General features: G+C 45.2%; 1 protein-coding gene across 4 annotated transcripts in view; it reads right to left on the bottom strand.

The window, feature by feature from the left end:
- The window catches only part of LOC115107622 (carboxy-terminal domain RNA polymerase II polypeptide A small phosphatase 1-like), a 71,856-nt gene that overhangs the window by 24,372 nt on the left and 30,547 nt on the right, over window positions 1-16,937 (bottom strand). For 2 of the 4 annotated variants that reach the window (XM_065011645.1, XM_065011647.1), the window contains 2 exons: window positions 11,473-11,623; window positions 5,833-5,934 (listed from right to left, as the gene is read on the bottom strand). In XM_065011645.1, the coding sequence (XP_064867717.1) occupies window positions 5,833-5,934; window positions 11,473-11,623 (253 nt within the window). Of the gene's footprint in view, window positions 1-5,832; window positions 5,935-6,948; window positions 10,089-11,472; window positions 11,624-16,937 lie in introns of those variants that run through there. The other 2 variants (XM_065011640.1, XM_065011642.1) reach the window with 1 other exon arrangement.

Below are 16,937 nucleotides of genomic sequence, written 5' to 3'. Positions count from 1 at the left end.
ATGTCTTGCTCCCAGGCAGACTAAATAACTTTTTTGCCCGCTTTGAGGACAATACAGTGCCACTGACACGGCCCGCAACTAAAACATGCGGACTCTCCTTCACTGCAGCCGACGTGAGGAAAACATTTAAACGTGTCAACCCTCGCAAGGCTGCAGGCCCAGACGGCATCCCCAGCCGCGCCCTCAGAGCATGCGCAGACCAGCTGGCTGGTGTGTTTACGGACATATTCAATCAATCCCTATCCCAGTCTGTTGTTCCCACATGCTTCAAGAGGGCCACCATTGTTCCTGTTCCCAAGAAAGCTAAGGTAACTGAGCTAAACGACTACCGCCCCGTAGCACTCACTTCCGTCATCATGAAGTGCTTTGAGAGACTAGTCAAGGACCATATCACCTCCACCCTACCTGACATCCTAGACCCACTCCAATTTGCTTACCGCCCTAATAGGTCCACAGACGATGCAATCTCAACCACACTGCACAAACCCATCTGGACAAGAGGAATACCTATGTGAGAATGCTGTTCATCGACTACAGCTCGGCCTTTAACACCATAGTGCCCTCCAAGCTCGTCATCAAGCTCGAGACCCTGGGTCTCGACCCCGCCCTGTGCAACTGGGTACTGGACTTCCTGACGGGACGCCCCCAGGTGGTGAGGGTAGGCAACAACATTTCCACCCCGCTGATCCTCAACACTGGGGCCCCACAAGGGTGCGTTCTGAGCCCTCTCCTGTACTCCCTGTTCACCCACGACTGCGTGGCCACGCACGCCTCCAACTCAATCATCAAGTTTGCGGACGACACAACAGTGGTAGGCTTGATTATCAACAACGACGAGACGGCCTACAGGGAGGAGGTGAGGGCCCTCGGAGTGTGGTGTCAGGAAAATAACCTCACACTCAACGTCAACAAAACTAAGGAGATGATTGTGGACTTCAGGAAACAGCAGAGGGAACACCCCCCTATCCACATTGATGGGACAGTAGTGAAGAGGGTAGTAAGTTTTAAGTTCCTCGGCGTACACATCACAGACAAACTGAATTGGTCCACCCACACAGACAGCATCGTGAAGAAGGCGCGGCAGCGCCTCTTCAACCTCAGGAGGCTGAAGAAATTCGGCTTGTCACCAAAAGCACTCACAAACGTCTACAGATGCACAATCGAGAGCATCCTGTCGGGCTGTATCACCGCCTGGTACGGCAACTGCTCCGCCCACAACCGTAAGGCTCTCCAGAGGGTAGTGAGGTCTGCACAACGCATCACCGGGGGCAAACTACCTGCCCTCCAGGACACCTACACCACCCGATGTCACAGGAAGGCCATAAAGATCATCAAGGACATCAACCACCCGAGCCACTGCCTGTTCACCCCGCTATCATCCAGAAGGCGAGGTCAGTACAGGTGCATCAAAGCAGGGACCGAGAGACTGAAACACAGCTTCTAGCTCAAGGCCATCAGACTGTTAAACAGCCACCACTAACATTGAGTGGCTGCTGCCACCACACTGACTCAACTCCAGCCACTTTAATAATGGGAATTGATGGGAATGATGTAAAATATATCACTAGCCACTTTAAACAATGCTACCTAATATAATGTTTACATACCCTACATTATTCATCTCATATGTATACGTATATACTGTACTCTATATCATCTACTGTATCTTGCCTATGCCGCTCTGTACCATCACTCAGTCATATATCTTTATGTACATATTTTTATCCCCTTACACTCGTGTCTATAAGGTAGTAGTTTTGGAATTGTTAGCTAGATTACTTGTTGGTTATTACTGCATTGTCGGAACTAGAAGCACAAGCATTTCGCTACACTCGCACTAACATCTGCTAACCATGTGTATGTGACAAATAAAACTTGATTTGATTTGCTGATTTGCTAGGCCTACCCTGGTTAGCTTGTCATAACCCCACTGTTTCATGGCAATAGAGGGCTCTTGGGGTGGTCGCGAGAGTGCTCGGAGAGGTGTTTAGGAGTTTCCGTAGGTGCTGCTATGGTGGAAAGTCCAGACCAGGTGTCTACCGTGCGCATTCCCCCCGAATATGCCGATTTAGCTCCCACTTTCTCCAAAAAGAAGGCAACTCAATTACCACCCCAACGACGGTGCACTTCCCAGGAGTCACGTGTATCCTCTGTCACAGGCGTAGACGGTGGCTATGGAAACATACGTCTCTGAATCCCTGCGTCAGGGCTACATTCGGTTCTCCACTTCCCCCACCTCCTCGAGTTTATTTTTTGTGAAGGAGGGAGGTCTGCACCCATGTATTGACTATCGAGGCCTTAATCAGATAACTGTGAGGTACAGTTATCCACTACCTCTTATCGCCACGGCGATTGAGTCAATGCACGGGGCGAGCTTCTTCACCAAACTTGGTCTCAGGAGTGCTTACAACCTGGTGCGTATCTGGGAGGGAGACGAGTGGAAGATGGCATTCAGTATGACCTCAGGGCATTATGAGTACCTCGTCATGCTGTACGGGTTGATGAATGCTCCATCAGTCTTCCAAGCCGTTGTAGACGAGATTTTCAGGGACCTGCACGGACAGGGTGTAGTGGTGTATATTGATGACATTCTGATATACTCCGCTACACGCGCCGAGCATGTGTCCCTGGTGCGCAAGGTGCTTGGTCAACTGTTGGAGCATGACCTTTACGCCAAGGCTGAGAAATATCTGAACTTCCAACAATCCGTCTCCTTCCTAGGGTACCGCATTTCCACCTCATGGGTGGAGATGGAGAGTGACCGCATCTCAGCCGTGCGTAGTTGGCCGACTCCCTCCACCGTAAAGGAGGTGCAGCGGTTTCTAGGGTTTGCCAATTTATACCGGAGGTTGATCCGGGGTTTTGGTCAGGTAGCGGCTCCCATTACCTCACTGCTGAAGTGGGGACCGGTACGTTTGCAGTGGTCGGCTGAGGCGGACAGGGCCTTTGGTCACCTGAGGGCTCTGTTTATCTCGGCTCACGTGCTGGCCAATCCAGATCCCTCTTTGGCATTCATAGTGGAGTCGGACGCGTCCGAGGCTGGGATAGGAGCCATGCTCTCTCAGCGCTCGGGTACGCCACAGCAGCTCCGCCCCTGTGCCTTCCTTTCGAGGAAGCTCAGCCCAGCGGAGCGAAACTATGACGTGGGGGACCGGGAACTGTTAGCTGTCGTCATGGCTTTGAAGGCGTGGAGACATTGGCTTGAGGGGGCTAAACACCCTTTTCTCATCTGGACTGACTACCGCAATCTGGAGTATATCCGGGCGGCGAGGAGACTGAACCCTCACCAGGCAAGGTGGGCCATGATTTTCACCTGTTTTGTTTTCACCCTTTCTTACAGACCAGGTTCCCAGAACGTGAAGGCAGATGCACTGTCCCGGGTGTATGACACAGAAGAGCGGCCCATGGATCCCACCGTACTGGGGTATCAGCCGGTTCTGGCACCAGAAAGTCGGCGTAAATCATCACCACAGTGAGGCCCCGGTGTTCGCACCGCGTAACCGGGTTTGGCTCTCGACCCGAAACCTGCCGCTCCGCCTGCCCTGCCGGAAGCTGGGTCCGCGGTTTGTGGGGCCATTTAAAGTCCTGAGGAGACTGAACGAGGTGAGTTACAGGTTACAGCTTCCCCCCGATTACCGTATTAACCCCTCGCTCCATGTGTCTCTCCTCAGGCTGGTGGTGGCTGGCCCGCTCCAAGAGTCTGAGGTGCGGGAGGTTCCTCCGCCCCCGCTGGACATCGAGGGGGCCCCGGCGTACTCTGTTAATTCCATACTGGATTCGAGGCGTTGGGCGAGGGGCCTTCAGTACCTCGTGGACTGGGAGGGGTATGGTCCGGAGGAGAGATGTAAGTGCTTGTGCACATGTTGACTGGTGCGCATCGGGTTTTGTACCCCATTTGATATTTTCTTGATGTCGTTGGTTTTGGAATTGACTGGTGCGCATCGGGTTTTGTACCCCATTTGATATTTTCTTGATGTCGTTGGTTTTGGAATTAAACTGCTCCGGCTATTACCTAGTTCTGCTCTCCTGCGTCTGACTTCCCTAGCACCAGTTACAGACCCCTTACACTACCACAGAATTCTGCAGCAATATACCATCCCATCTGGTTTGCGCTTATTGGGACTATCATTTGTTTTTCAACAGGACAATAACCCAACACACTTCCAGGCTGTGCAAGGGCTATTTCACCAAGAAGGAGAGTGACAGAGTGCTGCATCAGGTGACCTGGCATCCACAATCACCCTACCTCAACCCAATTGAGTTGGAAGGAGATGAGTTGGACCGCAGAGTGAAGGGAAAGCAGCCAACAAGTGCTCAGCATGTGGGAACTCCTTCAAGACTGTTGGAAAAACATTCCAAGTGAAGCTGGTTGAGAGAATGCCAAGAGTGTGCAAAGCTGTCATCAAATGTCTAGAAACATGTTTTCACTGTCAATATGGGGCATTACTGTGTGTCGATGGGTGAGAGAAAAACATGTTTTTAATCAATTTTGAATTCAGGATGGAAGACAAAGTGTGGAATAAGTCAAGGGGTATGAACACTTTCTGAAGGCACTGTATATGCATGGGTTTTCTTAAATACATATGTGACTAGTTCGAATGCTTTCAAGGTTTTACTTGACAATTTTTGACTGCATGCCATGTCTGACACCAAGTCAGAATTTGATGCCAGCTAATTTTGGAGACACTTTCTTTTGCTCTGTGGAAGATCTTCCAGCACACCAGACATGTTCACATCACCAGCTACCCCATGATAATTGTTTCACATGCATAGATAGCAAAATCATTTCAAATCCATTTAACATATGTCAGTGATTCCACCACTAACATGACCGTAGTAGCCACCCAGACATCCTTGTCAGTGAGCACTGGGTTGATGCCAATCTGAAGTCACTCGTAAATAAAACAGAGACACATTTTTAAAACTACTCTGTAACATGTCATTAAAGAGTATTGAAAATCGAGTTTTCGACTTTGCATTGGTAGTCTAGTTGAATACATACACCCAAACTTACAGTATTACTCTAAAATCAAAGTTGCCATATTATGGAAGCAAACAAGCCAGCTTAAGTTAGAATAGGACAAACTGTATATCTCTCAGAGAATAGGACATGAAATAAATATCTCTGAGAATAAACATCTTTCATTTACTATACGTACTCCTCCGTTACCTTTTTGGACAATCAATCCCATTAAAAACACACTACACCTTGTGACTCGCCTTCAATAAAATGCTGCCACTTTCATTGACAGTTTAAACCTGTGGCCTATCTTGTGACATTCTTTGGGACAGACTGATTAGATGGCCAAGACCACCTGTCGTAGGGAAGAGCACATTATACCCATTATGCAGCCAATCGTGGATATACAGAGTAGCATAGGTAACTGCGGTTGATTACAAAAATAAACATTAATTAACATCAATTAACATTCCAAATAAATAAGTCTGCTTCCAACTCACACTCTCAAACTCAGATCCCCTGAATGCAGCTCACTTTCCAGCCCACTTTCCAGCTCACACTCTCAAACACATAGATCCCCTGAAAGCAGTTCACTTCCCAGCTCACATTTTCAAACACATAGATGCCCTGAACGCAGCTCACTCTCCAGATCCCAATCACCTGAATTCTCATCACCTGTTCACACACCTGTATGTCATTTACACACTATTTAGTTCAGTTCATTGCACCCCATCTTTGTGAGGTATTGTTTGTTTTTGTCCACAGTCTATTCAGAGCGCTTTACTAATTAGTATAAAAGAGAGAGTGGAAATCAATCAAGTATTCTCTGTTAGCGTTTGTCCTCAAAGAGCGGGTAATTCATGTCAGCTTACCTTGAATGAACTGTGCACTAATGTTTCATCCAAATCAATCACCACACAGATCTTCCCTGAGTCTTTTGACTTGATTTGAGGTAGCAGAGGTTTTGCCGGGACCTGAAAACAAATAGTTAGACGTTAGGTCAATGAACAGCCAAATGATGCCATGATATTCATTGATGCAAATTGGGTTATTTTGATATGTTTGTGCCAATCAAGACAACACTGTGGCATGATGCAAAAACACATTAAATAGTGTGTGTGTGTGGGTCATGAATTAAACTGATGATTAATAACATTACCTCATGAATTTGTAGTGAGAAAACACACTGGTAAAACGTTTGCTTGTGAGTTTGAGATAATTGAATTATAGAAGAGCATGCCCATAAGGGGGCATAAGAATGCTATTTCCCAACAGCTGGTGTTCAGTTGATGGAAAAGTAAATATCAATGTGACTATGGACTGTCATGGGTCTGTGGACTGACTATGAGCTAACCATTCCCTTATCAAGTGGTCCATTTTTATTGTATTTTTATATAACATTTATATAACACATTTTTATTTACCAAAAAGCAAAAGGCCTCCTGTGGGAACGGAGGCTGGGATTAATAAAATATAAATAAAATATGAATATAGGACAAAACACACATCACGACAAGAGAGACAACGCTACATAAAGAGAGACCTAAAGACAACAACATAGCAAGGCAGCAACACTGTGAAACCGACTCTACTAGCAAGAGGAAATGTGATGACCAAATAAGCATCCTATAAACACTGTGCAATTCAAATTTCTTTGCCCCAGCAGAGTAAATAACCAGGTCAGGAGGAGAGTAGATCGTATCTTTATAGTTTGACAGAAATATCATCTGCTGTGCAAAGCAATAAGCCATATCCTCCTCTATTTTAGTTCTGTTGTCACAAATTTGATCCAAAGCCAACACATCTAAAGCTAACACGGAATGGACAATATGTAAAAAAATAGGCCTAATACTTAGACAAACACATTTCACTCTTTTCTCTGGCAAATTTCAGTTTGTTGTCACTCCATGCGAAACGTTCATATTCCACACTTGCGTTTCACAGCTATTCCAGCGGATTTCAAGCACGATGCAAAGACCTTGTAATACCTGTTCTCTAGGCAGGACGCAGTACTCGCATTCACAGGACTCAAAGGACTCATCGTCACTCAGCTCCTCCTCAGACTCCTCACTTAGTTGTTCAGAGGCCACAATCTTAAAAAATTCATGCAACTGCATTTTCTCATCCAGCTCACTTTGTTCGGAGGGCTCTGTTTGTTCGGCGTGATGTGCAAGTGGCTCGCGGTCTATGGAGTCTTTACTAAGTTCAGCACCATCAAGAGGGAGGCTTGTTTCCTCAGACACCTGCTCTGAAAGGTCCTCTGACTCTGGGTGTTGGAGATGCTCTGAGACACCATTGTGTTCCTCCCAGTTCTGAGACAGATATGGTGTGTTTAGCTGCTCACACAATTCAGATGACTTGCTTCGCTCATCTATCTCTTCGGAAGAGGTTGTGGAGGAATCTGTTTGATCCCCATTGAATTCAATACCATCAGGCATAGCTGGTTTGCTTCCTTCAGTGCATAATGCGGTGTCTTTGGTTATAACCTCAAATGATTCAGGGGATTCATTCTCCTCAGCACATGGAGCACCATTCTTTCTCTCTTCAGTGCAGACTTCACCTTTCAAATGTGTCTCAGGAGTGCTGTCATAATCCATTTCATCATTACACTGATCATGAGAGTCTTCTTCAGTACAGAATCCATTAGCTTCTTGATTAACATTAGATTCATTGTCTTCACTTTGATATTCATGGTGCTCTTCAGCACTTGGTTCACAGGCCTCAGTGCATAGTGCATTATCTTCCCCTTCGGTAGAGAATTGTGTATGTTCCCTGCCATATGCATCGCAATCTTTATCACACGGCCCATAGGATCCATAAGCTTTGTCTTCAGCATATTGGTTGTATAATTCGTCTTCTGCGACGCATATTGTCTGGTATTCTTCATCACAAGTTTCCTCTTCTTCAAAGCATGGTTCATAAGTTAGATCATTTTGGCCCTCAGATGCTTCATCATCTTCAACAGAAGACACGTCAGAAGAGGATCCATGAGATGCTTCTTCTGCACTGTGTTCGTCGTACGTGTTGTCCTCATCAACTAAGGGTCCATTGGCCTGAGCGTCACCAGCTTCATTTTCAGCAATGCAAAGTTCCTCTTCCTCAACAAAGGGCTCATAGGCCTCAGCCTCAATAGCATTGTCTTCTGCTACAAAAGCTTCATAAAACTCAACTTCATAAGCTGTGGCTTCTTCAAAACAAGATTCACATGATTCCTCATCTGCAAAGGATCCAGAGGCGGATGTCTCATCATCAGTACAGTCTACATTAAATTGTCCATCATCAGCACAAGCATCATAAGATTCATCAACTTCTTCCACTTCTTGATGAAAAACTTCAAGCCCTTTTTTGGCGCAGGGCATTTGTGTTTGTTCCTCATTCATAATGGACACATGAGTTTTGCATTGTTCAAAAAACAACTCATGCACCCCTCCCCCTTCAAAACAAGAGGTATAAGGTTGCCTTTGGGCAAAAGTATAAGTATCCTCTTTATCAAATAAGTCAAAGAATCCCTCAACAACGACTGCATCCGAGTGAGGTTTGTCTTCATCAGCATTGCTTTCTTCACATTCTACCACAACTGTACAATTATCAAATGATTCCCATATATCTGAGCTGGATTTGTCCTGTGCTCCTTCTTCCACCAACGCTTCATAGAATTCAGCTGAATCAGTTAATGGGTCTAAATTTATACTGTCATAAATCAAAGATTCAAAAGACCTTGTTTCAATGGATGAGCAGTCAGAAGACTTGTCTTCCTCATAATAAAATGAACTGCTAGGCTCATAGCATTTGTCATTTGTGCTTTTATGTTGACAAGGATAGCTCTCACAATATTTACATTGCTCAGAGAGTTCACACTGTACACTTGTCTCTCTTTGCTCATAGAACGCATTTTGCAGTTCACAGTGCCCAGAGGGCATATCATAGTCAGCAGATTGATGATTGCTTTGTTCAGCAAGCAGAGTTTGCTCAGAAGGTTCATGAACTTCAGAGACATGTCTACTTTCATTGGGAGAATCTTGTTCAGCATAGTGTTGAGAAGGCATGTTCAAATCTGAAGAATGTATAGGTTCTAATATTATGCAAAACTCAGAGTCAAAAAGCCCACATATTTCAATTTGTTGAAATGTTGGCTGAGAGGGCTTTAAATCCTCATCAATTGGCTTTGTAGTCTCATTATATTCTGTTGGGTCATCAATATGATTGTATTTTTCTGAATACTCACAAATTCCAGTATAGTGCTCAAATGATATTTTTGATTCATTGGATTCAGAGATGTCAGGTATGAAGTCAGATATCTTACATTGCGCTAAAAACTCAGAGTTCTCAGCAGGTTCGCTTGACTCAAAGGACTTACAGTGTTGATCAGAAGACCTGCATTGTTCAGATGACTGGAAGCATTCTGTGAAATGTTCACAGTGTTGGCTAAATACAGAAGCTAGACAGTCATTAGCATAGTGCTCAGAGGACTTGCTGAAGTCAAAGCACTCACAATTTTGAGAACATTCTTCAAATGATTTGCTTAACTCAGAAGACTTATACTGATTAGTGTGCTTGTGGAGAACAGGATAGTCCTCACAAGGCTTGGTGATGCATTGCTCATACCCCACAGAATGTCCATTATAATGCACAAAAGGTTTGCTCTCTTCTGCATGTTCTCCATTCATGCTGTAATGATCGACAATCTGCACAGCGGGATCCATTTGTCCATTGACCTTCTGGTGTCCAGTATAGTCCAAAGAGTTATTTATTTTGTCCGAAATGATGCAGGGTTCAGCAGATTGTGCAGAAGGCTCACTTGATTCCATGGTTTCAATTAGTTCAGACACCTCGCAGTGTTCAGCAGGCATGCTTGCTTTTGGGAAATGTGTAAAAAGATTTGCTTTGATCAGAGTGCCTTCTCAGGCACAAAGGGAGCTGACGTTCTCGAATAGGTTTGTAGTGTTCAGAGGTTTTGCACTTTTCCAAGCATAGAGAGAGAGACTTGTTTTCTCTAGGGAAGCGACACAGTCCAGAGGGCTGGCATCTCACAGACTGCTTCTTTGGTAATGGTGGCTTGAACTGCTGGGTGTTATTCACAGTCCACAGCCCGCCTGAGACACCAGCAGCAGAGTACACATTGACTTGACAGGTCACAACCACACTGAGACTAGCACATGGCCCCCTCTCCATGAGACCTTGCAATTTATTTTGGGGCTTCAAGAGACGTGACAAATAACTCCTGGAATATCAAATCACTGTAAAAAGCTGAAGTAAGGCATAAATCTGAAACTGACACCCGAGATGCGTCTTGATCACCTAATCTAATCGTAGCAAGTTACCTAATCGTAGCAAGTTAACTGCCATGTTGTTTGTTAAGTGTTCACATAAAGTCATGGGCGGCACATTTTGCTATGGGATGGAAAGAAGATTTAGCATTTGTATAACAAATTTCATGTAATTCTACACATTTTGCCATGGGGCGGTGAGAGGATGTAGAAATTTTATAACTAATTTCATGCAATTCTACTAATTTGGCCATGGGTCGGAGAGGGAAATTAGCTGTTTTACCACAAAATATGTGAAATTCTACACATTTTGCCATAGGGTAGAGAGAAATTTTTGCAGTTTTTAATATGATATCTGAGTGAGACTGACAAACAAAATCAATGAGGGCCCACCGGGTGGTAATTCGACCACTACAAGTTTAGATTGCTGGCTAACTTACCAATCAACTAGACTAACTTACCAATCAAAATGTTGACATGGGCTAATTGAGTAACAAGAAATAAACTGCTGATGCACAACCAAATTTCCAAATTGTTCCTTGTGTGTTCTACTATTCTTATTTGAAACAGGAAGTTGAGACCCCGACTAAATTCAAAAATGTATATTTTTTAGGGGGGGGGGGGGGGTGAGGGCCTTGCAGTTGCCCATCCCTGTTTTAAACCTAACCCTATCCCTGTAACCTTAGCAAGCAGTTGCTTATCAACATATACTTTGTTGGTAGTATGACGATCTACATCTACATATGGAAAAATCCGGACTATCCAATCCGGACTTTCCAAATATAGTGTGACCCAGGAAATCAACTCTAAAAACGGGCATTTTTCTCTCCACCGTCAAGAAGGGGGCCGCAAAAATATTTAAAAAATGTTGATCTTCCACCCCCATCAAAGTTGCCCATACCTGCTGTAAAGTGATTCACCTTAACACAGACAAAGAATGACTGTGGTCTGATAATGCATTACAGTCTGTGCTGATTTAATTTTATATCTTTTTTGACTCATGCTGTCTTCTGGGTTGATTTATAGGCAGTAAAATATTTACTTTTAAGGCAGAACTGCAAAAATGTATTGACCATAAAACATGAAAGGACATTGTGCACAGAAAACATGTGTACCGATCAAGTGGCTCTCAATCATGTTGACCACAAGATGCTTAAATGACCATAGAGAGAGTGAGGGAGAGATAGGCGATATCACCAGCAAGGGAAAGAGGGAAAGAGGGATGTAAGGACGAAGACAGCTTACTTTTGAAATGGTCCCATTTTCTTCCACCAATAAGGGGGCATTGTTGTTGACTGGGATTTGCTCTGTTTCTTTGTGACAGAGGCAGCAGAAGAGACTTTCAAAATGCCACGACTGCGGGGCTTCTTCGAGGAAACGACAAGGGCAGGGGTATCTAAAAGAGAAAGCATTCAGATAGTATTCAGCTGTCCTTATGTTACCTCAGAGTGGTTGTTTCACAATAGGCGGCAGAAAGTTATAGCCATGGCTTACTTAACAAAGTCAGATGTCCACCTCAATTATGGAAATAGTTAAGCAAAACTAAAGTTACAGGAACTAACAAAATAAATCTGTCAAATGAATCACACAAGTAGTGTATAAGAAATAATATTTAAAATAAAAAAGTTAAGGGGATAGTCATGTTCCGTTCCATGATCTCGCCATCACGGTTGACAACTCCACTGTGTCCTCCTCCCAGAGCGCTAAGAACCTTGGCGTGATCCTGGACAACACCCTGTCGTTCTCAACTAACATCAAGGCGGTGGCCCGTTCCTGTAGGTTCATGCTCTACAACATCCGCAGAGTACGACCCTGCCTCACACAGGAAGCGGCGCAGGTCCTAATCCAGGCACTTGTCATCTCCCGTCTGGATTACTGCAACTCGCTGTTGGCTGGGCTCCCTGCCTGTGCCATTAAACCTCTACAACTCATCCAGAACGCCGCAGCCCGTCTGGTGTTCAACCTTCCCAAGTTCTCTCACGTCACCCCGCTCCTCCGCTCTCTCCACTGGCTTCCAGCTGAAGCTCGCATCCGCTACAAGACCATGGTGCTTGCCTACGGAGCTGTGAGGGGAACGGCACCTCAGTACCTCCAGGCTCTGATCAGGCCCTACACCCAAACAAGGGCACTGCGTTCATCCACCTCTGGCCTGCTCGCCTCCCTACCACTGAGGAAGTACAGTTCCCGCTCAGCCCAGTCAAAACTGTTCGCTGCTCTGGCCCCCCAATGGTGGAACAAACTCCCTCACGACGCCAGGACAGCGGAGTCAATCACCACCTTCCGGAGACACCTGAAACCCCACCTCTTTAAGGAATACCTAGGATAGGATAAAGTAATCCTTCTCACCCCCCTTAAAAGATTTAGATGCACTATTGTAAAGTGGCTGCTCCACTGGATGTCATAAGGTGAATGCACCAATTTGTAAGTCGCTCTGGATAAGAGCGTCTGCTAAATGACTTAAATGTAAATGTAAATGTTGATAGTTATGACAAGCAATTAAAAAACAGTATTAATTTCCACACCCTTATCTTTTCATTAGTTTACATTTTCTATGCTTAGTTTGAATTACAGCTGATTTCCAACGATTTTGAATCATCGGGTGGAATCTTTCAGACCCAATTTTTTTTTAAATAATCTTACAAGAAACATAAATATACAGTAAGTAATGTCTGAAATGTGTCTATTTTCATCCGACCGATAGCCACTGTGATGTAGTCATGAAAATCAGATAGAAAAATCTATGTAGAGTTTATATTTAATATTGCAGCTCACAATTGTTGTGTTATTGTAACAACTCTCGTGGGTTGAAGAAGGAGACCAAGGTGCAGCGTTGGTAAAATAATAAATAATAAAAAATAATAAAACTGCAACTGCAACACCGCAACAAAAAAACTGCAACACTGCAACAAAATAACAAAGTAGAAAAACGAATGCACACAGTTCTGTCAGGCAACAAAACAGAAATGAACTCCCCACAAAATCTGATCTGAAAATACCAACGTATATATGATCCCCAATCAGAGAAAACAATAGACAGCTGCCTCTGTTGGGTACCACACAAGGCAAAAATAACAAAGAAATAAAAAATCTAGAGTGCCCACCCTAATCACACCCTGACCTAACCAAAAACAGAGAAATAAAAGGCTCTCTAAGGTCAGGGCGTGACAGTATCCCCTCCCCCCACCCCCAAAGGTGCGGACTCCGACCGCAAACCTGAACCTATAGGGGAGGGTCCAGGTGGGCATCTAATCTCGGTGGGGGCTCCGGTGCGGGACACAGACCCCGCTCCGCTTCCGGCTCCCCCCACTTCGGTGGTGCCTCCGGTACAGGGATCGTCGCCGCGACCCCCGGGCCGTAGATTGTCGTTGCAAGCTCTTGACTGGGGACCGTCGCTGCAGGCTCCTTTCCCTGGATCCTCACTGCATGCACCGTGCCATGGATCATCACTGGAGGCTTCGTGCCATGGATCATGTCTGGAGGCTTCGTGCCATGGATCATCACTGGAGGCTTCGTGCCATGGATCATCACTGGAGGCTTCGTGCCATGGATCATCACTGGAGGCTTCGTGCCATGGATCATCACTGGAGGCTTCGTGCCATGGATCATCACTGGAGGCTTCGTGCCATGGATCATCACTGGAGGCTTCGTGCCATGGATCATCACTGGAGGCTTCGTGCCATGGATCATCACTGGAGGCTTTGTGCCATGGATCATCACTGGAGGCTTCGTGCCATGGATCATCACCGGAGGCTTCGTGCCATGGATCATCACCGGAGGCTTCGTGCCATGGATCATCACCGGAGGCTTCGTGCCATGGATCATCACCGGAGGCTTCGTGCCATGGATCATCACTGGAGGCTTCGTGCCATGGATTATCACTGGATTCTACATGCGTGGAGCCGGAGGAGGTCTCACCGGACTGAGGAGACGTACTGGGAGCCTGGTGCGTGGAGCTGCCACAGGGCTTACCAGGCTGGGGAAACATACTGGAGGCTTGGTACGTGGAACCGGAACAGGTCTCACCGGACTGGGGAGATGCACTGGAAGCCTGGTGCGTGGAGCAGGCACCGGATACACTGGGCAGTGGAGTAGCACTGGCGGTCTCAAGCTTAGAGCTGGCACAACCTGTCCTGGCTGGATGGTTACTTTTGCCTGGCAAATGCGAGGTGCTAGCACAGGACGCACTGGGCTGTGTAGACGCACCGGAGACACAGTGCGCAGAGCCGGAGCAAGATATCCTGGGCCGAAGAGACACACTGGAGGCCAGGAGCGCTGAGCCGGCACCATCCGTCCTGGCTGGATGCCCACTCTAGCCCGGCCAATGCGGGGAGCTGGAATATAGCGCACCAGGCTGTGACTGAGCACTGGAGACATGGTGCACATCACCGCATAACACTGTCACACACTCCCCACGATAAGCACGGGGAGTTGGCTCAGTTCTAACCTCTGACTCCGCCAATCTCCCCGTGTGCCACCCCCGCCATTTTTGGGGGGGAGCTGCCTCTCGGGCTTCCGTGCTAGACATGACCCCTTGTATAGTTGCTCCCTCCTTGCAGCCTCCGCCTTCCCAGCCAGGATCTCCTCCCACGTCCAGGATCCTTTACCATTCAGGATGTCCTCCCACGTCCATTCCTCCTGACCACGCTGTTTGGCCTTTTTGTGGTGGTGAGATCTGTAACAACTCTCATGGGTTGAAGAAGGAGACCAAGGTGCAGCGTCGTAGGCGTTCACGATTTTTAATAAAACTGAACACAGCAACATAATAACAAAGTAGAAAAACGAAAGCGCACAGTTCTGTCAGGCAACAAAACAGCTAAACAGAAAATAACTCCCCACAAAACCCAAACTGAAAATACCAACGTATATATGATCCCCAATCAGAGACAACGATAAACAGCTGCCTCTGATTGGGAACCACACATGGTTAAAACAACGAAGAAATAGAAAACCTAGAATGCCCACCCTTATCACACCCTGACCTAACCGAAAACAGAGAAATAAGTCTCTCTAAGGTCAGGGCGTGACATTTATACAGTATGCACGGCATGCATTATATTTCATACTGTAATTATTGCCACCATCTCATGAAGCCAGTTGTTTGTTTTTCACAGCTCTGTTAATAGAACAGATTGTCACCGCATAACAGACAGCAAACTACATTATTATCTATTTATTTATAAATATGTTTGATCATTTGGTAGATAAAATCCTTTTTAAAATCATCTTGCTTCCAAGGGGCTCCTGAGAGAACAATGTTCTGTGATTTCTATGAATTAGGTCAGCTTCAACTTCAAATCACACCCATTTCATAACGTCAAAAATAATGAACTGACCCAAAGTAATTAAAAAAACAAACACCATATTACTTTGTTCAATGGCAGACTGATCACATTTCACCGACCCACTTCACAAACCAATTCATGTTGAACTGAGGACTGTTGAAGATGTCTTTCAATTGGAGCTGAAACTGGACTGAGCCACATACTTGCTAGAGGCTTTACAAGTCATGAGGTTTGTGTGAAAACATGTGAAGGAACAGGGCAGGTGAACGCATGGGTGGGAAGAAACATCATGCTGCCTTCCATGTTAGCTCTTCTGATATTACACATTAGAGCACTTTAAATAGCACACCACGAGCAGCTGCTGACAGTGGTTAATGATGGGTTTCTTTGTATATATAGCCTAGCGCGCGCACTCACTCCAGGCCATAAACGGAGGGGCAAAACAAAACCTTTTTGTGTTGGTATAGCAGCCGGGAAGAAATGGCTAGGCTTTGTGTTTACCCGGTGCAGCTAAAATGTATTTCAATTGGTCAGTAGTACCATAATAAATAAATACTTATTATTTAACCACTAAATTAGTGGTTCAGTTCATTAAAGAAAAACAGAGACCCTTCAGATATTGCAGTTATATGAACTTGAGGCTGGAACTTGACACATACTGTCAGGGGCGCCGCCAGGGATTTTGGGCCCCATGAAAATGTATCACATTGGGCCCCACCACCACAGGCCACACAAACCATGCGCAATTGCTGTAACCACACACCTCCAGAACCCAATCGACCCAATCAAAGCTTTAAATAACTACCTTTGCAGGCTTGCAACTCTCTTGTAGTCCAATATTTACTGTACGATATTTACTGACAGTGAGCTGTGAAAATATAACACTGTGCAGACATGCATGCAGCATTCTGCATACAGTGGAATAAGAAATGTGCTAAAGGCCATCTTTTACAGTCTAAATGTAATTTTAATGGTACAATTCTTGAATGTAATATTCTCTTAACATTAATGCATAACTTAAAATAAATATAACTTAAATATACATTAACCTCTTCAATTAAACCTTCAATAACCTTATCATCTATAGAATGATATAACAAACAAAATAATAAAATCAGCAGCAGATTTTTGAACAAAATATACATACCGACTAGAAAATAAGCAGATGTAAAAGTGGAAATGAAAATGGAAAACAAAATGGAAATCGACATGAAAAGGCCTGATGGTGGCACTAGAGGAAAGGTCAAGTGGTCAACAAATCAATAGGTTTCTTTCACTTGGCGTCTTGAATGTGCACAACACATTTTATGGCAATCCAGCCATTACTTTGAGATATATTTTGTTCTCAGTCTCAGTCAGCCTGTGGGCATCATGTGTGTAGTGATCCAATATCCATAGCCATGCCATTTAACAGTTATCACTGGCCTT

The sequence above is a fragment of the Oncorhynchus nerka genome, linkage group LG3 (genome assembly GCF_034236695.1).
Source record: "Oncorhynchus nerka isolate Pitt River linkage group LG3, Oner_Uvic_2.0, whole genome shotgun sequence".
Lineage (NCBI taxonomy): Eukaryota > Metazoa > Chordata > Actinopteri > Salmoniformes > Salmonidae > Oncorhynchus > Oncorhynchus nerka.
This window is presented reverse-complemented; position numbering and strand designations above follow the sequence as displayed.